This window comes from Stigmatopora argus, chromosome 3 (assembly GCF_051989625.1).
Source record: "Stigmatopora argus isolate UIUO_Sarg chromosome 3, RoL_Sarg_1.0, whole genome shotgun sequence".
NCBI classification, from domain to species: domain Eukaryota; kingdom Metazoa; phylum Chordata; class Actinopteri; order Syngnathiformes; family Syngnathidae; genus Stigmatopora; species Stigmatopora argus.
The window spans coordinates 11612732-11635747 of NC_135389.1; the positions used below are offsets into that span (position 1 = coordinate 11612732).

The 23016-nt window shown below is 42.1% G+C and overlaps 1 protein-coding gene and 1 long non-coding RNA gene across 17 annotated transcripts in view; one reads left to right on the plus strand and one right to left on the minus strand.

Annotated features, from left to right (window-relative positions):
* LOC144071753 (uncharacterized) overlaps positions 1-23016 on the plus strand; it is a 76278-nt gene that overhangs the window by 41417 nt on the left and 11845 nt on the right. The window lies entirely within an intron of this gene.
* kcng4a (potassium voltage-gated channel, subfamily G, member 4a) lies at positions 1380-21654 on the minus strand. The gene is made up of 6 exons (XM_077597132.1): positions 21572-21654; positions 19219-19415; positions 16708-16913; positions 16248-16603; positions 14092-14733; positions 1380-3123 (listed from the first exon to the last, which is right to left on the minus strand). The coding sequence occupies exons 4-6, from the start codon at positions 16353-16355 to the stop codon at positions 2254-2256; spliced, it is 1620 nt and encodes a 539-aa protein (XP_077453258.1). The 5' UTR covers positions 16356-16603; positions 16708-16913; positions 19219-19415; positions 21572-21654; the 3' UTR covers positions 1380-2253.

A 23016-nucleotide genomic window follows, 5' to 3' on the forward strand; every position in this document is an offset into this window, starting at 1 on the left:
CAATTGGTTCCAAGCGATTGTTCATAAGTTGAATTTGTTTGTAAGTTGATTTAGTGCTATATTTTGTATTATAATTTATGTTTAAGGCCGATATAAGTATATTGAAGGTTTATATAAGTGCATTTGTATGTTTAAGGCTTGTATAAGTAACACGCATTGGTTTGTACTGAAAAAAAACATTTAATAAAATGGAGAGAATATGTACAGTACTGTAGAGAGAGAGAGAGATTTATGTATTAGAAACTGGCCAAAAGAAGCGACCTAATGACGATTGCAGTTTTCTTCTTTTTTTCATCATAAATGATGCAGTAGCACTGTATGGCATCATTCAATTGATTTGCAAACTTTGTGCAACGTTCAATATTTGGGTCCTGCTGCTCGATCTTTCTGTTTATAAATGGTACTGACGGTCGAACGATTCAATGCCCGTGCAACGCTCACCACTCTCACGCGCATCAAGCTTCGTTATTATTGCCACTCGTTTCAAATGAAATGGCTTGCCTCTTCCTTGCAACTCCCTCAATAGAAGCCTTTAGCTTTTTACCAATCATATTCAATATTGGATGCATGAGATATTTAATGATACAAATGAAAAAGGTTCTTTGCACACTGGAGATACATTCACGCACTTCCGCATTGCAACGAAGAAGAAGGTAGATGCTGGTTGAGCTGAGCTCTCACAGCGCCAGGCGTCGGTATTAGCGGCGGAAAGAAGTACTACTCCGAAAAAGGCGCAAAATACAAAATTGGACTTGCGAACATTTTTGGACTTAAACGCAATTTGCAGACATGTTCGTATGTACCGTTGTTCGTAAGTTGAATGTTCGTAAGTAGGGGAGCGTCTGTACTCCTAACCATATGTTGCTACACCGAGTCCAATGAACTAAATCTAACTGTGGTTGTTATACCATATGGCCAAAACAAACACAATCACTAGGAAGCTATGGAGCAAGAGAAAAATGTAGGGAGTTGAGTTTCTGGCAGTTTGGCGACAGGACCCATAATCCAAACCGTAATCTAGATTATGTTCACATCTGGTATGTTGTTAGTTATACGCTTCTGTTGGGACATTGCTTCTCTTCTAAGAATTATGTGGATAGTCTATCCCAAACTTGGAAATGTTAAGGACTCGTGCCATATTATTGTGATCTACAGCCAAGAAATTCGCACAGACGTGGCATTCATCCATCTGTAGCCTAATTGTGCATGTGACTCCAAACAGATGTGGATTGTTTGTAGAATACTTATCTGTGAGGCTGGCAGGAGAATATGCTTTTCTCTTCTTTCTTGAACGGATCAGCAGCATGACTCTGAAATCATTCATTTACACTTGACACATCAACTAACACAGGAATTGGATTTGCTTTTGATTATTGCAGGAGCTTTTATTTGGAGCGTTTCAAAGTACATTTCATGGTTGTAAGCGCTCATTCTCTACCAGTCACTCACACACAAAAATCATGCCTTTATTTGTTCCTTCCTTTCTCACTGTTTTGGTCTTTTTATGTAAAGGATGTTTGATTTATTTATACATATGTATATATATGGTTCATCACACACAAGTCCCCATAATACAGTATTTTGTAAAACATACATGCAGTAACCAAATTTCAGAAATGGACTAATGGGGGCACTTATTCTAACATTTTAGACAACTAACAGTTCATTCATGAGGCTGAGATTTAATTTTGCTTGATTGTTGGAGCAGACGGATGGTGTAGTGGTTCATTTGCCTGACTTTGGGTCAGGCTGTGTGGGATCAATTCCCGCTCAGTGGCAGTGTGATTTAGAGTGCGACTGGTTATGTCTGTATGTGTGCCCTACGACTAACGGGCAACCAGTTTAGCGTGTTGTCCATCTTTTGCCCCAAATTGGCTGGGATAGGCTCCAGTCTTGAAAATGAATGTTATTTGATACATTGACACTGTAGACTAGTAAGTAAGTATTACAATTAGTACAACTGCAAAGTATTTTCACAGTGGAAGAAACAAAAAGCAACTTTGGATTGATATTGCATGTTTATGGAAGCAAAATAATATGTATATAATATTTCAGCAAAGGCTTTTTAATAAGACAACCTGTTGTGGAGGATTTAAAGGGTTTTGTGTTCAGTGTCACTCTCAATATATTCTTGGCTCCAATATCATTAACACGAGGAGCACAATAGATGCAGCAGTTGAAAATATACATTTGAAAGTGAGTCTTTTTCTTTTAATATAACATCGAGATTGGAAGGTTTGGATTGACGTTAGTTTAGAAAGCTGATGCTGGGAGGCTGTGATTATTTGTGGTAGGATCATCTCCTTTCCTTACAAGAGCCAAAGACTCTCTCGAGTGCATGCTCTCTTTATCTAGATGGAACGCATCTCGTTCCACGTTAGGACGTTCTCCCGCATCTCCCTGCCCGGCAGAGATGTCGGCGGCGGCCGCAGCGGCGGCAGCGGCACATTCCTCTTTGAACAAGCGGTCGTGCTCCATCTTGAGCTCTTGGTAGGAGCGGGAGAACATGTGAAAGATGGATGTGGCGGGAAAGGCCATGATGAGGATCCCGCTCAAGATGCTGCTCAGCGCCACTACCTGCCCGGGGATAGATCTGGGCACCATGTCTCCGTAGCCCACTGTCGTCATGGAGATTATAGCCCACCAGTAGGAGGCTGGGATGCTGCTGAAGTCGTGAGGGCCCGTAAGCTCGCTTTCCGCCAGGTGGACCAGCGGCGAGAAGAGGGTGACGGCCACGCAGAGGAAAAGCAAGAGCAGGCCGAACTCGCGAGTGCTGCGCCTCACCGTCAGCCCCAGCGTTTGTAGACCCAGAGAGTGGCGAGCCAGCCGCATCACGTAAAGAATCCTCAAGGCTCGAAGGATCCTCAGCACCAGACCTAGCTTGTCTAAGTAGCCTTTACCTCCTCCCGGCCGGTCGCCATCCAGGCTGGGGTCTTCCTCTTTCACCACCAAGGACACGTAGTAAGGCAAGATGGCCATGGCGTCGATGATGTTGAGCGGCCCGCGAAGGAACTCCAACTTGCTGCGAGCCTGAATGAAGCGCAGGATGAACTCTAGCGAGAACCAGGCCACACACACAGTCTCGATGATGAACATGTTGTGGCACTTGGAGGAGCACTCACCCTGGTGGAGGACATGGGATTCAACAATGAAACGTGAGAGGACATCAATGCTCAGATCACAGTCACTTTGGGTTGTCTTTCAATAGGTACAACCGTTAAATTCTAAAGGCATTAGTCAAGTCAAAGAGATTTTCAAACATTGAGACGCTAACATGTCTTCAGTTTTGAAGCAGCTCTGCACAGTTGGTCAATGCACTGTAGATAAGTAGAATTATTCCCAAACAAGGTGCAATGAAAGCATTGTGCACTTTGAGCTCATTTTTGTTCCGTTAATAAATGTTTGCTTTCACTGCCATAAGGGCAGTTTGACGTGAACTGGGAGTGAATGATCACTGTGGTTTACCGCTATCAATAACATGCATCATTCAGTGCCGACCCTACTAGAACAATTGGATAAGATGTCTGTCAATGAGAACGAATTGAGTCGATTGTTCCAAAAATAAGCAGCTGACTCATCAACAGAATTTCACAGGTCCTGATTCGTGTGAAACAAATAGAGTTACTACATTTTGTTACAGATTTCAGTTTCCACATTTTCACATTCCGAATGGAATCAAACGCTTGAAATTAAAATAGGGGAAGAAATTATTGGGGTTTTGTCAACTTCTACAGAAATATTTTCTCTGTCCTTTTGGTCTCCACATTCCCATTGTCACTAATGTATTTCCATTACTCTTTCCTCTCATCTTCCCGTTATTCATTCCGGGTGCTCCTCCATCACCCTTTCCGGACTCCCACCCTCTCATTTGTCATTCACGCCGGACATCCCCCGCACGGTTCACCCTCTTCATTCGTTCTTTTTCGTCCTCTGAGTAACAGACAAAACTTTGTGTCCCGTTTATTCCTCACTCCTGCCCACATCTAAATTTGACTAAAAGTGGTTTGTGCGGTGCCAAAACTACCCTTCCTTGCGCACGTTGCTATCATTTTGTTGCAAATAAGAGCGTTGACAGTTTTGGCAGCGCAACAAACTGTCTACTCGCTACTCGGGAACTGTCATCCTTCCGGTCGGTTTTATGGGAATGTTCTGTTCCAGCTGGTAATAAGCACCATCAGCATCCTGCTTGGCCAAACCTTCTTTCAATCTTCGGCCTCATATAAGGCCTAAAACATTGCTGGTAAAATGACTTTTGAAATTTGTGGTCATTTTCGGACTATAAGACGCTCCTTTTTTTCTTTCCATGAGGACTCTACGGCTTTTATTTGTTGTCATATCTATTGATATTTTCATTTCAGTATCTGATTAAGCTGAATGGGTGGAGCTATGCAACACACTTGTGGTGCATTAGGTGCCCCGTATGGTTTCTTACCAACATATGCTTGTGCGTCTTTTAGTACTTTTTTTGCAAATTTTGTATCCTTACTTTTCTTGCCAACTCGGCTGTTGCTACTTTCTTTGTAAATTTGTTAGCTGCATGGATATTGCAATACCGTGGTTCAGCGTTTTCTGGCCGGTAGTGCCTTAGTTTTGTCAACGACTCGGTCGTGATGCTCTTTTGTTGCACTTTGTTACACTCACGTTTTGGGCATGCTTCTCTTAGTTTAGGAAATTTTATTTTGCATTTGATTTCCTGCGTTTGGGTTTTTATTGGATCCATTCTCAACTGCTCAGTCATAACATTTATGGATTTATTTTGGCGGACCAATGAGCTATTTTTTTTTGGGCTTAGACATTTCAGCTGCTACTAGCTGAGACAAAGCTTGCCAGCTGCTTCCTCAAACTTCACATTTTTTCTTTAAATTTAATAGATAAAAAGGCCTCCATAATATACTACACTTTGATAGAGCTACACAAAAGAATGATTTTAAAATAATGCAAATCCAATGTTTCCTACACAAGAATATGCTTTTCAAAAGTGTATCTTGTTTCACGTTTAATTATTATTGCAACGAGGTCTAATTTTTCAAAATTGTCTTTTGAATTAAAAAATAATATTAAAAGTCTCGGTTCAAGCTATATTTAAGGAAGAAAAACATATCGTAGTTTGAGAGCTACATTAATTCAAAACACTAATCGGTCATCAGAAAAAATATTCATTTTGTGTATCAGTAACAAATGATTTTGTTGTAGAAGAAAAGGGTGTTGTATAACGAACAAATAAAATTATAGATTTCCAACTGACAGTAATGTGCTATAGCCAAGTAAATTTCAGTGTGTTCACCTGTCCTCCTCCTTAATCAAGGCAGCATTCCTCAAATTGACATCCCTTAAAGCACAGTTGGGAATTCAGGCCTGCCATTCCCACATCAATCTTTACGACACTTTGTGCCCTCAACTCACGTGTCTTGTCTCCCACGTGCACTTTCTACCGCTCATTTATTTCCCCCTTCTTTGCTCGTTCCATCTTGTGCACTGACATTAGTCCCATCAGGGCTTTGCGACGCTGTTCTCACCCTTGGTATGAAGGCCATTTGTAACTGCAAACGAATTTCGACTTCTGTCTTTTCAAACAGTCACAACGCCTAGCTGACCTTATCTTCTCTGCGTCACTCTCTCCGGAATGTTGTGTCAACCCATTTCAGCACAAACATAACACATAATCCAAACTAGGTTTTTCCGCTTTACACTCAGAATTCTAAAATTCATTCATTGTCCGTACCGGGGGTGATTGATCCTTTCCCAGCCAACTATGGCCACTAGGCTGGGGACACCCTGGATTGATTGCCTGCGAATTGCAGGACTTCCAAAATGTCAATGTCATAATTACTACTCATTTGCAGTCTTTGACAGTGATAGATGGCAAATCCATTTCAGCTTTGCTCATTTTCAATACTAAAAAATCCCCAGAAAAATGCAAAAATACAAATAATAAAAAATATATTTTGAATCTTAAAATTCCTTAAAAATGTGGGGAATAGTTTATTTCGTCTTAACATATTGGCCGGCCGTGAGATCAAATCCTACTTGGTGCGGTTTGATTGTAGGTGCGAATGGTTGTTCGTCTCTACGTGACCTATGACTGTTTGGCGACCAGTCTAGGTTGTAGTCTGCCTTTTGCCCAAAGTCATCTGAGATAGACTCCAGCACCCCACAACCTAGACAAGGATAAAGGTGTTGAAAATTTATGAATATTGACTTGCATTGATGACAATAGATGTCTATTCACTTTTATCCGGGGAGAGCTGGTACGGATCATTCGCTGCTAGGATTGGACATTTTTCAAAGTCAATGTCAATGCATATGCTTCGTCCTTGATTTTCTGCTGGCCTAAACCTTACAAGATAGGCTGAGCCTCATTTACAACTAAGAGGAAATTGTCGTTCAAATTCAGTTATCTTTCATTTAATTTTCGTAAAAGATCTGACAGGAAGGTTTTCCATTAACCAAGGAAACAATCGATACTGAGGCATTGGCACATTGTACAACAGACAAACGGAAGCAGCCACATGTAATCTATCTTATGATTAACATTAATTAGTGCCAATGATCTACTAGGCAGCTGTCGTCAACACTTAAAAAGCGTTTAACGTCGGAAAACTGGGAATGAGGGACGTCATAACTTGGTCACAGTGAGCTGAAACTGAAAAACATAACCTTAAGAGTCTAGAAAGAACAAAACGCATACCTATAGTCTATACATTCCCTAATAATATATGGCAATAAAGCCAAAAAAGGACAATGGAGTTGCAAAAGTTGATTACAATGGGAACAGTGTCATGTGGCAGCTGTCTCCTTTTACTGATTTGCAAATGTAATTGGATGAAACATCAGGCGGTTGGGAAAATAGGATGATTTTCACTGCTTTACTTTGATGTGGGTGTGGGTGCATAATGGTAGTACAGATGGCCAGGGAGCTAGAAATGATGACATATACGATATTGGTCTTATATAAACATCTGTCTTTCAGTAACACTGCGGTCTAAACAAACTTAGTCAAGTAATTAATGGAAGAGACTGATTTGTTCTGGATTTCGAATGCGTACATGCAGAGTCCTATTTATGAAAACGGCAGGATGTCTTGTCTTATTCTACGGCAGTGTTTTTCTTAACCTGGGTTCGATTGAACCCTAGGGTTTTGGTGAGTCAGTCTCAGTTCGGTGGAGCTTCTGACACGGAGGTCAAGACACATCGACTCATCATGTCTATTCACGATAACATGCCCCGCTTGACCATCACTGACTGTGGATGATCACGTGACATTGCTTAGCCAATCATTTATAATTTATATATCTTGAATTTGAAAAATATCATATTTTATTTTACACTAAAGTAGGGTGATGTGCATATGAAAACTGGTGGGGTTCAGTGAAAGCGCATATGAAACTGGTGGGGTTCTGTAGCTCCAACAAGGTTAAGAACCACTGTTCTATGGTAACTTTTGCGTAGTTGTCCACTATAAACCATCATTTGTCAGTTGGATTTTGACGCATTTGCTTTGTCGGTGATACCCATACAAGTTTAAAGTGGAAATCTGTCTTTTTATGATACACAAGAAGCTTCTCCTGCTTTGAATTATCCTCAGACATGACAACCCCTCGGCTACGTGCTCTAATTTGTGTTGAGCACATTGACATCACATTTGATCCTTAACCACTTGTAGGAAACCTGCGTGTATTATCTATTATCACACTCTCTCCAGCCTAGCCAGAAAAGGTGATGAATCATGACTCTGTAATTCCGCTGTGTTCAAAGGTTGGGGGCAGAAATGAGAACAAAATATTTAGGCCATCAATCAGCTTTACCTTGCGGCAGACCTTGACCACAGTTGACTGAACCTGCTGCTGTAAGCTGCTACACAGACCTTGTGCTTACATCAAAGTCAGATGAACTGGGAGAAAAAGAAACCCAGTGATGACAAAGAAGAAGAGGCAACCTGTCTGTGTCATGGGTTATTAAAGGACTTGTATTCTTTGACATCTCCATCCGTTACCTGCAGACTGTTCTCTTGGAACTTGATATTTGCGACTACTCAGAATATGCAGTAGAAGGGCATGCGCCTTCATCGATGGCCTTCACCCTTCTGTTTTCTCTTTCCGATTAGTGTCAGGATTCAGCTGGAACCTATCCCAGCTGACCTTAGGCGTAAGGTGGGGTATGTCAATTGAGGACGATGCTCTACAGTCAACCATTCACTCACATTCCTACCTGTGAGTTTTGATCTACTCTCCATGCCTACATACAGCATACAACAGCAGACAACATTAAAACTCCACTTATGAATCCTTCAATACTTCAAACACTAAATTTTATAAGGCAGATGTGTTTACTCAACAACCAATTTGCCTGATTTGCTTATGCTGAATTGCTTAAAACATTCTCTGACTCAACTGTGATAAGATCTTAATTTCACACTTGGGAAATTGCACTTTTTAAAGCTTGCTTTGGCAACCTTATGAAACAAATTAATGTGACTGGACTTCCTAATAAACAGAGTGGATCAAAAGTCAATGGATGTACATGTGAAAGTGAAACAGTAACTTCTCCTTAAAGAGGCCCAACTGATGTTAATTTTACTTACAGCAGGCACTGTACTCAAAATATAAAGAGGAATACACAATAGAGCAACGTTTATAGGGCGTTTGTAGCATCAAGGTATTTAAAGCAATGGAACATAGTAAACACGCGGGGGTCCAATCGACTTTCACGTTTTTGGTGCATCGTGGATTTTCTCTATTATTAGGTAATTAAAGTAATAACAAGTACTAGCCTACAAAACATTCACAGGTAGGCCCACAAAAAATGTACACTCCCGGTATGACTCAGACAGTACCACTAGAATATGTTAGAAAGTGTAATTTACAGTGTACAGTAGGTCAAAAACATTTGTTCAGTCCATCAATTATATTTGAAAGGAGTGTATGGGAGGTTTATACATTGGCAGAGGGAATAATAATGGTGTGGGAAGTTAAAAAAAAACTGAAATGTTACATACATAAAGACATATGGTTCCTACTTTGGAGGAATTCACTTAATTTGGGTGCTTATGGAATGAAGTATCCACGAAAATTGAGGGAATACTGTACTAGATATGTAATTGAGGCAGGTGAGGCTTTTCAAAATCAGCAATCGGCTGATGAATTGTGATCAGTGTATTCCCAGTTAAGAGGATAATGTTACTTCTATATTTTCATTAAGTTCATAGTGTACCAAAAATAGTTATCAAGCACTAATCACTGACTATGGCTGCCCTCACACAGTGTCCAACACTACGATCTAGGAATCTCCACTGCGTTATTTTATACCCGTACTATGTTAGCTGTCCAATCCTATTCTGGCACATAGAAGGTAAACACCTCGTGCTTTGCTGTTCTCTCACATAATCCCACTTGGCAGCCAAGCGGCATCGGATGGAAGGAATATAGCTCCTAACCAGCTATAATAGCCATGAAATCTGCCGCACACCGATACTGTCAAACAGACTTCTATGCATCATCAAACACAGAGAGAATGTTCACCTGATATGCCTATGCAATGTTAGATCTCTGAATAATTGCCTTCATCTGTTCAGATCAAATCATAAAAAATTGATGTGGTAGATTATTCAATTTTTTTAAAGACATCAAAAAGTGGTGCAACTCCACACACAAACAAAACCCAACTTTGATTTGATAAAAATCCAATCTATAGCTGTAGGAAGGTCAGGATGCTTTGACTGTAAATGACTGCGACGGCTCATGCCTCAGCGACACCACGTCGCTGCTTTTTCATCCATCTGTCTTTTCTTCAAGCTGCCACAACGTGCTTAACATTACATCTCTTCTTCTCCCCTTGCAGTCTTCTCACGTCGGCTTTAGCCTGAACAATCAAAGTGCAACCCCTTACTTATCATTGTAATGCAGAAATTACGAGCAGGGAAACATAAACATGTGGCACATGAAGGTTGTCTGATTGCTTTGTCATTTTAGACACGGACTGCTGAGGTATCACTTCTTTGCGATAAACATCATCACGCTAAACTTTCTTAATTTTCTTTTCACCTTGGCAGTAAAATATGTAGAAGAAACTTTGTGGTGTGTGTGTGCCTCTATTGGTATTAAAATGCTAAACAATTGGCTGCCACTGACGGCAATAGACGACCAATATGTTTCGATAATTTCTCCGAGTACAAATGAATTGGATGTCTATCGCCATCAATGTGATTTAGACAATCTCATTTTAAGAACTTCCCTGAGTCAGGAGACGAATGACAATGAAAATAATGATTTTCATTTGGTTCAAGGGTAACATCCTCTATTTTTTTTCCTGTCCACTTCTTCACTGATGCCTCTAGCTTACCTTAAGGTCCTCTCCTAATCCATCATTTGAAGAACTAATTAACACTATATGGACGAGAGTCTTAATGATTTAACACATCAATAAGGCTTTTTGGGTGTACGTATTAGTCCCTCTAAAATCCTAATTGGCCAGCAAACCGACCTCACCATTGCTTCTATACATTAAATGACACCAAGAACTGGTCTCTCCCTCTCGAGTTTCGGCTTTTATCATCCTCTAGTTCCTTGGCTCTCAACACATTTGAGATTGATGCTGGGAGCATAATTACTGCAAGGCAAATCCCACTTCACTTTTCAGAATTAAGGCCATAAATGGCCACTTCCAATTACTCCTCAAGGCCAGAATATAAACGATTTTCAAAACAAGAACAAATTTGATTAGGCTGTTTTAACGCGTCTGGGTGAGAATGTTATAGATTTTATGTCAAACAACTGCAAACATGAGTGCAAGTGCAGCCGTATCTCAGCTAAAATGTCATATGTCAATGCAAAATGGTCACGTGATGCGTGCAGTGAAATCTTAAAATTGTTTGGCTTCCGCAGGACTACTTACATTTACTTTAGTTTCTAAAGCATTTTGAAATCATTAACTTGGCCAAGAAATCTTGTAATGAGTAGTGAGATTATCTGATTTTATGCTGTACTTGAGGGAGACTATCATTCAAACCTTTTAGTCATGCGTAAAGGGGCTACTCAAAGACCCATTTTAAGTCTTGTTTTTATTTTGGTCATATTAACAGTCTAAACACGGTTAATACTAATACTTCAATTTACCTGTACATATATAATGACACTTGCCTTGGAAAGGCTACAGTCTGAATTCCATAATGTTGCAAACAGCTGTTTTTTTTTCTTTTATTCGAATAATCCTCATCACTACATCAAATCAAATGACTACTGTACATACTTTTAAGAACCTGTACAGTAAATGTGGAACTTGATGAGGGCGTCATTGGAAAGACAGCTTGCACCAAAATAAACTAAATGAACTGTCTGAAATTTTACTGCAAGAGATTACTGGGGTCAGTGCTGGGTTAGAGCCCAACAGTCAGAGTATAAATGTATCTAATTAATATTAGACACACGCATCCAAAGATGCTGTTCTCTCAAAGACTTTGGATCTTAACTCATTCAGTTCCAGACTCCCCAGTTCCAATAGAATAGATGTAAGTCCCCATACATTTAAGAACTCAGTAAGATGGGGGAACAACACATCCCAATGGAGGCAGGAGGAAATTAATAATGTGTTGACAACATATTTTTCCAATGATTTGTGACAGTGAGTGCAAGGCGTAGCCCGCTTCACTTCATAAATTAAATGATCATCCATATTAGACATATCCTGACACATTCATCAGCTAAAAAGGAACACGCCAGAAGCCAGTCACATCTTGGTTTTCCAATAGGCAATGAACCAAGGAGAAATAAGAATAAAGTGATACTACAGTGGCTCAAGCGTAACACAGATTTTGCTGTCAGTACATTGACCTTCATCCCAATAGAACAGTTTGAGTGAGAATGTTTGAATGGGTATTTTCAAACGTTCATTTCTGGTTGTATTTCCCTACAGACCGAATGATTATGAAGTGTACTGAAAGTACATCTGTTGGGAGACTTGTTTCAGTCTGATGCTGAGTAACCTTCAGGTGGAAAATTGCTGGTGCAGAAAGTGAACTAGCTTTTGGCTGCAGCTGCCATTTTTTTTCTTCTTCTATCACATAAATACCATTTCTGCGTTCCATTGTGGTTCCATGGAGAAAATTTCGGTTCACTCGGCAACGTGTCTCTTTTCAGTTTCAATTGTTGTTAGAAATCTTCCAATTATTATGCAAGGTGAGTCCTTTCCCCACCCCGATTACTCATTGCAGTGTTTTGACTTTCACAGAGCTATCAATTTTTCATAAATATATTGTCATTAGGGATGCATTTTGCTTCTCTCCAGAATTTTGGCAACTGCTTAATCCCAGTAGTACACAAGTACAACAAAGAGATTTAACGTTAAAAACACTGATGACAACGACGGTGTACCAAAGGGCTTAAGTAAGCAACCAATACCGGAGTTCATGAAGTGATGAACATAAGCACATGGCTTTAAAGCAGTGGTCCCCAAACTATTCCAGAAAGGGACGCAGTGGGTGCGGGTTTTTGTTCCAACCTGTAAGAGGAAACCTTTCCACCAATCTGGTATCCTAGATGTGGAATCAGTGGATTGCAGCCAGGTGCTTCTTTTTTCAGGAGAAACCGCAATGGTTAAACTGTGTGTTGTTGTATCGGTTGGAACAAAAACCTGCACCCACAGCGGCCCTCGAGGACCGGTTTGGAGACCTCTGCTTTAAAGGAACAGAACGAAGGGTAAAGAGTTCACTTCTCTTATGCAGTCTTACTAAAGCTTCTTACTTAGTTCATATAGATCTCCGTTCATTCTCGAAAGTATGTAGCTATATGATTCTTCTTACTTTCTCCCTTCCGTTGCAGTCCTATAGACAAACGGAATAGGGCAAGTGAATGATGAGAATATTTTGGCCGCTCTCCAGCAGGGAAAAGCGCCAAAATGGCCCGTTTGAATTAAAGATGACAAGAACCTCACTGCTACTACCTGGGTTGACTCGGACATCGAGTTCAATGGCTGAATAGAACAGCACTGCGTGAATAAGGGAAAAACATGAAAGCGGGTACATTTGTGGAGTTTAGGTACAATTGTCGTATAAAAGTCAAAGTACAGCTCTTTTGCAATTTACAAACTATTGGAAATCCAGAATCTACTGTACCTATAATGAATTGAGGCATTCATGGAGTTGTGTAAATCATTTCCTAATTGATAACCCGGCTTGATTTGGGTGCCCCACTGCCGAAGTAATTTGAGACTGCCACAAACACAAACCCACATTCCTCTCAACAATAAAACTCCTGATCCTTTCTTAGGAATGCTTTCTTGTTTACCCAAACATATTCCAGCACAAAGCATCACTCAGCGATTTTTGTTGTCCTCTTTGCAAATTTACTCCGATTCATTACATCACACCAACAAGATCATGCAAAGGTTCTTTTCATCCCAGCAATCAGATTCATGAAATTGGTCCAGTCTTTGTCTGAGCTTTTTAATCTCCTTGCCGATCAGCCACTGAGCTCCTCCTGGGAGCGCACTCCAAATTCAGATTTTCAGTCTTTGGGAGAATGACCTCCTCCTCCAGAAATTCTCCTGCATCTCATTCTGTTACGCTCGGCTCTTTATGGTAATGTTTCTGCTCGTACCAAAACCGAGGCTATCCACAACTTCTGTTTTGCTCAAAGACACATTCGGACAATCGTGCATTTGATTAGTCATTTCTACGGAGATGTTTATTGCGAGTCAAAACTGTCTTAGTTGGATTATTGAGATTTATGATACACTATTGTGACAACAATATATCCAGACGAAAGAAATACGAGGCTTAATTCATCCAGAAATGCACATTTAATCTATTTATTTGCACAAGTGTTTATTACTTCCTTTTTTTATTTGAATTGTTGGGTTATCTCTTGCACATTTATATGCGTGCTTGTTCCTTGTGGGAACGATGCCGTAAAGCCATTTCATTATTTCTGCAGTGTTTCCTGACAGAAACTGGACGGGCCTCAGTGAGCGTGAGGCCTTGTTATCCAGCTCACAGAATATTCATGGCCAGCCCTGGCACACACAAAAGCGCATGTACAAACACGCACCCTCTGTTTTTCGCTTTAAGTTTGGGGACATGCAAATGTGTGGAAAACTCACCCTGTCTTCTTCTTCTCTGAGATCGGGCATGGTGCTGATACACAAGCTGACCACAGTCACCGCCACCATGATAACCGACAGGCATGCGAAGATCTTTCCCGGCAAGCCCGACTGCGGGTTCTCCACCATGTCTTGAAGCCAGTTCATAACTTTTCGGTATGCGGTCTCTTCGACGGGAACGCGCTGCATGGCGTTCCGCTGCCGGCGTTCCTCCTCCTGCCGCTCCTGCTCGTGCAGCTCTTCCATCCTCGTGTACATCTTGCGCTTGCAGCAGCGCTCCATATACGCCATCTCCACACCCCAGTAGGCGAGCTCGTCGTGCAGCGAGAGGATGCACATCTCCCGCAACAGGCGGAGTTTACCCGCCGCCAGGAAGTTGAGGATGACCCTGAAGGCGGACGGCGAGCGATCAAAGAAGAATTCCTTCCGCGCTTCATCGTAGTCGTCGCAGACGCTCGCGATGTCTTCGGGCGACGTGCAGCCGCACAGGCGGCCCAGTCGAGTCAGGGGGAACTGCTGGAGCGTAGTCCAGGGGAAGGTGTAGCGGTTCCCCCCGACGTTGATCACTGCCAGCAAGCGGTGGTCCACGGAGACCAGGTCCTCTGGCTGACGGATGAACTGAGCCCTTTGGTAATAAACGCCCTGTCGGAAAGAAGAACTTGAGCAATGGACACCCAATAAACATGCTCGCGAAGAGGCAATGGCTCACGGCCACAATCTGAAATATTACTTTAGTTAAAAATGAAACTTGCCCTTGGAAATTTGGATGATATTTCTTTACTTACATTTGCAAAAACTGCTCAGAAAGAATATCATAATTCTCTATCCTTGTGAATTTCGGCATGTATCTTTATCAAAATCTTACCATAAAACTTGGCGTAAGTAATCAAACAGACATATCCAAACTCTTTTCTCACATTTCCACTGAATTATGATAGCCACCTGACTTCATTGAGAGCAAGCGTGGGATCGATTCCCGCTCGGTGGATGCGTGAATGGCTGTCTCTTCATATTATTGAATGTTTAAATAGTCCAGTTGTTCACAAGGTTCCCTGAATCAGAGTCCAATATTTATGTAATGTTCCCAAGACCGCCGAATCGTCTTGCGTTTAGTCAATTTAGTCGTCGAATACCTTCCTAATGGCCGTGCCGCGTGCATCAAACGATGAAGGTCGCCAGAGGCTCTGACGCCAGCCTGACCTGTCATGCACCATCGGCTTCGGTGAGCGCTCGAAGACACTTTTGGAAACAACTTTCCGTTATCTGCACCATTGGTGATAGCACTCCATCACTGTCAAACCCATCTGTGACTCACTGAAGCGATTTTCTGTTCTGGTAGCCAACACCCTCATTGAGGGGCCTAACTTTCAGATTGGAAATACAACATAATAACAGGACACGAGCAGACCGCGGATATGATATGGCACCTGATTGATGACATCAGTTGTCACCCGTTAGTGTTAAACAATCGAACCATCGATTAGCTTTACTGGAAATTTTAAAGGGATGGTGGATGTGCCTGCACGAGGCTCCTGCACATATCAGATAAAGTGAGTAGAAAAAGAAGATTTTATGACATATATCAAAATATTTATGAGAAGCACGGTGCATTCGTCTGCTTTTTGGCCAGAAGCTGTGAATTCCAGATCATTCTTGTTAGAATGAAGTTATTCACAACAGTATATGATTTAGAGGTCACTAAAAGAAATACCTCACCCAGACAGATACAATTGCGACTCATTGCATAAAAAGAATATGAATTAGTATTCCATGAGTTCATTGTTTCTAGAAAATGTTTGTTTCCTGCAGCCCGTTGGCATTTTTCCTCATCAATTTAATTGGTTATGTTTGCTCCTTTCTTTATGGGCGCAGCTTATGCTACTTAGCAGTAGTTTGCAGACATTTTACTAGAAGAACAGGGTGATTCCCTGTTCCCTGATTTCTAGAGGCAGGACTTATATGATTATAGCCAGAGCTCAGAGTTCAAATGGATTTCAAGTATACTGCTGTCTTTAGCAGTAAATTAGTCAAGTAAGAATTACTTTAGTTATTAGTCCTTATTTTCTGGCTTGCCAACCTCGATCATTCCTGTTCAGCAATATTTGATATTTTGTGATTAACATTTTCTTTGTTTGTTTGTGTGTGTATTGGCATACCTTGACGGTCTCAGTCTCGGGAATCTCGGTGAAGATGCGGTCGAGACTGCTATCGTCACTGACGGACAGATTGCTGAAGTCATGGTTAGTGTTGCTGATGATTGGCATGGCAGCATCTGGAGCGTACGCACTTTAGATGAAGTGAATAATTGGACCGGGATTTTGTTGTTGTTGTTGCCAGGTTTCTATTTGCTGGGGAGGCACGACAATGCTGGCCGGTCCATTGTTTAGGTCGGAGGTAAACAAGTCGAGCAAAAGCCCGCCTCTAGATCCTCAAGGTCACTTCGACCTTGGAGTTCACCGGAACATCGAGTCTGGTTTTCAGCGTGACACGGTAGATGTCCTTCGGCTCCGAACTAATAAAGCGAGAGTCCAAAATTGGAGGAGGGAGCATGTCGGGAAGCCTGCTGTCACATTTGAATGACTTTTGATGTTGTTAAGAGAGGGAAAATGGACTTGCCTGCTTTAATAGCAGCCAGTGGCAAATCAGGGCTAATCTTTAAGTGAAGGAAGAGTGCCTTTCGATGGCTCGCTGGGTGGCAACTGTGGCGAATAAGACGAATACGTCAAGCAGCCAAACGTGATGCGGACGTGTTCGGGGAAGGCTGTGGGTCGTTGGAGGCTGAGGCAGGATTACTGAGGGCCTGTGTGGGCATTGTGCGGCATCTATAACAAAATCAATAAGAATACACATGATTGACATTAAATAACATTGGGTTACACATTCGTTTTAGTGAAAAAGAATATATATTCTTGAATTTCACAGCGATAAATTAATAGAATAGTGATGTAGTAATTGAATTGACTGCCTTATCCATCAAGTGCCCCCCAAAAAAACAAAGGAACAGAAAAAGGTTCGGAGCGTTCTGCGTACATCAGCAAACCGTTTAGATTATCACCAAGTTGTGATGTCACAATGAGGACACTTTACTTTGACCCGGGAGGCTCACAGTTCATATTGAACGCTGTCAGTGGCATTGAGACATTGAGTTAGATCAACCAATTAGACCACCTTCCTAAAATGAATGAAACTTGTCAGCTTGATTAATATAGGACTCACGCCATAGCAAAAAGAAAGGACATTCATCCTGCTGGTTTTCTCATAATGGGCGCTATTTAAAAACTAAAGAACAGGAGGAAAAGAGAACATTCAGGTTTAATGGTGTCATTCGCACCCAGAGTGAATGCAGTGGAGTCTCCAAATGTGTTTCTTGGCAGTATGATTGCTCTGAAACTTATTGGCACACATGGTGATTGCAGTCGCCCAGAATGGCTCGCCCTGTATCAAGGCCCTAATAGTTATCAAGTCAGATTTCTCATTATTGTTTCCAACGTCTCCATGTCTCAAGGCAAAGCCAAGCGGACATTAAAAACTGCTGGTGAGTAGACATTTTTTAAGGATTTTGTTATTGCAATCATTTATCAGGAAAGATACATTTTTTAAAAATGGTTTTGAAAGTGTGCAGTTCTTACGTATGTACTAAATCTATGGGAGTACAATCTGATGTATTACCATTGTATGTTTGCCTATGCCTACAGGGACTGCATAAGCAGAGCAGAAAGGTCGATGAACCCAGAGAGACACTCGCATTTGGGCAAAAGAAATAAATCACATCTGCCACAATGTCGCCGTTTTAATGGCACCTCATGCAGAGCAAAAAGTGTGAACAGCTACTTGGAAATCAGTTGGCATTCTCAGTAGATATGCTGGGGGTTTCCTTGAGGGAGGTTAATTGATAGTGCTGGTTTTGGCACCGGTAGCTAAGCTTGTTCCTTGTCAATCTTTAATTCAAATTTAGACAAAGTGCGTACAATTCCAAATGAATGAAAAACCTTGTGGGAGTCAAGATGAAGACCAGAAAGCACCTATTGATCAATAAGGTGGACATCCAAATATAATCACTGAGCTGAGACAGTCAAGTAAATTCTAAAAATACTGTCACTAGATCGTCAAGACATAACATAGTCCAAATTTAAAGGATTAGTCCAAAGAGTTGATTTTCTTTTGTGCCTTTCTTCTGTTTAATCCACCATTAAAAGTCCAAAATTATTCCACATAACAGCTTTTGAATATTTGAGGGCTGTCCTTAGGTCTTATTGGTCACTGGTCAATCACAGGGCCAATAGAGGCATTCACCTAATTAAGTTTACATTCTAACTTAGTAGCAAATGAAGCCAGGCTGCCTAAATGGAACGTGTTAAAAAAACTTAATGAGGTCTGACAATTGGAAATTTTGAAGACACTCATCTGCACCTAATATGAGATAAATCAGCATTTGTTTATATTCATTCATTTTCTAAACCGCTTATCCTCACAAGAATCGCAGGGGTGCTGGATCCTACCCTAAGTATCTACCGGAGGGGAACACCTTGAGTCAGTGGGCAGCCAATCGCGGGGAACAAGGAGACAAAGGACAACCATTCACGCTCAAACTCACATCTATGGGCAATTTAGTGTCCAACCAGCCTAACATGCATGTTTTTAGGCCGTGGGAGAAAACTGGAGCACCGAGAGAAAACCCACGCAAGCCCAGGGAGAACATGCAAACTGAGAACCAACCAGGAATTGAACCCTCGACCCCAGAACTGTTAAGCCAACACGTTAACTACTCACTTGCCAGGCCACTTGTTTAAATTGTGAAAAACAAATACACCAGCTCATTCTGTCTGCACAATCAACAGCCTTTCTAAATGTTATGTCGATCATTGCATGTAGAATAAAATTAATAAAGTAAATAAAATAAAAGATTTAGATGGGACACAATAACATTAATATGGCATTATATTATACTGCATGTCACTTGCAAGTAACCTGCGATTGACTGCCCAGCGATTCCGGGTGTCCCCCACCTGGTGCCCATAGTTAGCTGAGATAGGCTCCAGCACCCCCCGCGACCCTTACGGGGATAAGCGCTCCAGAAAATGAATGAATGTCACTTGCAAGTTCCACTATAGCAGCATCCTAACTTACCATCCCGGGCTCCGAACTTCGCTCCAAGATGCAAATCCGCTCGTTTGTCCGCGCGGTCGCTCAACGGCCACGGCGAGAAAAGCGTCCGACCGGCCGCTTCGGGGTCCCGCTCGGTGGTCCACCTGTACGGTACCGCTGCATGGCGGCAGGATGCGCCTGCAAGCTCACCGCGTCCCGGTACAGATCGCTTCGTGGTACTGAGGGAGGAGGAGGAGGAGGAGGAGGAGGAGGAGGAGGAGGAGGAGGAGGAGGAGGAGGAGGAGGAGGAGGAGGAGGAGGAGGAGGAGGAGAAGGAATGGGAGGAGGAAGAGGAGGAGGCACAAGTTGAAGTTTGCCGAAAGCGCTTCTCAATCGCTACTAAGTACGAGCTTAAAGGGAAAGACTACATCTAGTAGAAATGACCTTCACGTAAAAAATGGTTGCTCATGGAAAATATGCTAATGTGGAATTTCTTCCGCTTTAAACACAGAAAAAAGATACACTGCAAAGGGCTGACATTTTTGGAAGGAATTTGACGTCAAATTCTCCTTTGTACCGGTGCGCTGTTATGTTTTAAGAACTGTCAGATAGGATGTCATAACCCAGTTTTATCAATTTTAGTCCGCGAGGCAATTTAATTTAGTTATATTTATAGATTTACGGGTTTCTTCACTATCAGACATCAGAAAAAAAGCAATTCAGTCAAATTCCTACTACTGGGTGGCACATGATAAAGGTGTTGTCTTTGCATTAGTTGAACCTAAATGGAACTTTCTTATATTTACACTTTTTTTGTTTTTTATTTATTGCTGTTCTTATCTAGCATCCCTTTCTGGGCAAGAGAATAAGATGTCTCTGTTCTCCATGCATAATGATAACTTCTGAATAGATTTCCACAGTAACGCCCACGGCCCGGTGGTGGGAGTGGTTAGCGCGTCAGCCTCACAGCTCTGGGGTTCTGGGTTCAAATCCAGGTCACGTCCACCTGTGTGGAGTTTGCATGTTCTCCCATGGCCTGTGTGGGTTTCCTCTGGGTACTCCGGTTTCCTCCCACATTCCAAAGACATGCATGGTAGGCTGATTGGACACTCAAAATTGTCCCTAGGTATGAGAGTGAGCGTGAGTGGTTGTTAGTCTCCTCGTGCCCTGCGATTGGCTGCCCACCAGTTCAGGGTGTCCCCTGCCTCTGGCCCGAAGTCAGCTGGGATAGGCTCCAGCACCCCCTGCCGCCCTAGTGAGGATAAAGCGGCCCAGAAAATGAGATGACAGAAGAATAATGACCACTGGCACAAAATTATTATTATTATTTTTTAAAGCAACTAATTTGGGATATCTTAATCAGCAAATTCAAACAAAGGTTTTGTACAATGGGACACAGGAAGAATCTCCAAATAGTTCCCACTTAATTTATCATGTTTTGTTTGGGAGTTTGGTAGAAGTGTGTATGTGCATGTTTTCCTCTGTGTGTTGTCTGGGTGATGTGTGTCCCTCTGGGCTCCCCTTCCTTATGAGACCAAGTGTGCTTGATTTGTAATTATCCATTGTGTGTCTATTTATACGTTGCGTCCTGGTATGTCTGGCTGTTGGATTATTGCTTACGTTTGGTCATCTCGTCTCCCTGTCAGTGTGCGTACATTCTATCCCCGTTAGGTTTGTTTCTTTATTGATTTTACTAAGTCCTAAATTTGTAGGGCTTTTCTGTTAATTCTTATTTCTACTGGTCTTAGGTCGACCAACATATTGGAAATATAATTTACGACGCAAGACAACCAAGCCATATATACTGGAGGGTACTCGGACGTTTGGTCGACCGGACGTTTGGTCGACCGGACGTTTGGTCGACCGGACGTTTGGTCGACCGGACGTTTGGTCGACCGGACGTTTGGTCGACCGGACGTTTGGTCGACCGGACGTTTGGTCGACCGGACGTTTGGTCGACCGGACGTTTGGTCGACCGGACGTTTGGTCGACCGGACGTTTGGTCGACCGGACGTTTGGTCGCCGGGTTGTTACTGTTGAAACCAGCTCTCAAAATTATAATCATGAGAGAGAGAGTGAGTTTAATATCTAAATATCTAATATCAAAATATCAACAGTAAACTCTGTCTTAATTTGACAGCGAGAGAACCCGGCGACCAAAAGTCCGTTCTACCAAACGTCCGGTCGACCAAACGTCCGGTCGACCAAAACGTCTTTTGACGAAACGTCCGGTCACGATACTGGTGGTGGCAAATAAAGATCATTCATTCGCCCCTTGCAGTCAGAATTGATTGGACATCTTGTGCCATGAATTGGGCAAAACGTGGCCCCCCGCCCGTGAGTTTGACACTGGTGATTTAGACAATAGCTTCGCAGTTTGACCTGACACACTCACTTGTCCTTGAGAGGCTCCTCGTTTCCTCGCCAGCGCCTGTGGGGACAACTCGAACAAGTGTTGTACGGGGCCGTATGGATTCTGATGGGGCGAACAGCACATTAGCAGAAGTAGAAACAGATAGTGAGCGTGTGTGTGTGGATAGCTATGTTGAATTTATTGAATCCCTTCATCACTATTCATGAATGTACAATGCTGCATCTGCCTCCGGCTGCCTTGTGTGTGTAACATGAGACTGAGCACACATGATAGGCTATTAGTTTTCAGACTGCATTATTCTTTCTCCCTCTCTTTTAGGTGGAGATGATACTATTTTTCTTGTTATTTTCTTTTTCTAACATGCCAGATTCTTCTTTTTTTATATAGGGAGGTCCTGAAACTGTTTTTACGCGTGCATCCCCCTCCGCCGTGCACTGTTTTCCACCTAAATCGTTTTCTTATTAATCTCTTGACCCGCACGGTGCGACAAACACACGCACACACGCACACAAACACGACGGCAAACAAAAGATAACTGCAGCCCGGTCGGCACAAACAGACCTCACTCTGGTGGATTAAGGGTTTAATCCCTCAATGGCAAGGGGGGCTGAGATTAAATCGGGGGGGGCTAGCCTGCTGGGGTTTGTGATGCTGTGAGGTACATGCAGAAGAGGTCAAATGAGTCACTAGCTATTAAAAAAAGATACACACAAAAAACACTGTCAAAATGCCGCTCCGGTGCGCAGTTGAGGGTCTTCCTCAGTCAACTTTTAACCTCCTGTAATTGATGTTTTGTCTCTCAGATTCCCTCACCTCCTCTTAAAATTCTTACATCTTTTACATTTGGATCAGGTTATTTTCTCTGTCGGCCAACAGGGCAAAAAGAAAACATTAACCCTCACAACCCAGGATGAAACTGAAAGCTGGTGCTGCATTAGGAGAAATGGGACTCAGTGAGATGTGGAGGAAAGAGGGGGAATCACAATATTTTACAACAGATTTGGGGGATAATTGTTTTGCGTTCTGTTCAAGATGAACATTTCCTAAATAGCAGTGGTGGACCGTCAGGGCCTGCAAGGCCTTCTCTGCTGGCCTAAAAAAATAATTAGGTTAATTATAATTTGGCCATGAAAACTTATTAAATATTCCAAATTGTCTGTCAGTTTCCTTTCATTGCTTTCCCCCTAGTTGCGCTGCTTCCAGATGTGTTTTCATATTTAAGCATTTAACCAATCACATTTCAGCCATTATTTGTTGTCCGGGTCAGAAATCTATCTACCTGTAGTCCTTCACAATCAGTTCTGCAAGACCTGCAGCATAAAATAGGCGTTGATAAAACTGTTGCTTTAACCAATCAGATTTCGAATTGGTGAGACCAAGGCCTTTTCATAGGCGTGGGTATACGTCATCGATTTCCCAAGCTGTGATTTGGCTAGTGCTGGAGCGGACTAGCCAGAGCTAACAAA

Excerpts from the sequence above, each read along its gene's own strand:
- kcng4a (XM_077597132.1), bottom strand. The coding sequence starts at position 16,355 with ATGCCAATCATCAGCAACACTAACCATGACTTCAGCAATCTGTCCGTC. Across the intron at positions 14,734-16,247 it reads CCGAGACTGAGACCGTCAAG|GGCGTTTATTACCAAAGGGC; the intron begins GTATGCCAATAC and ends TCTTTCCGACAG. Across the intron at positions 3,124-14,091 it reads TCAGAGAAGAAGAAGACAGG|GGTGAGTGCTCCTCCAAGTG; the intron begins GTGAGTTTTCCA and ends GTCCTCCACCAG.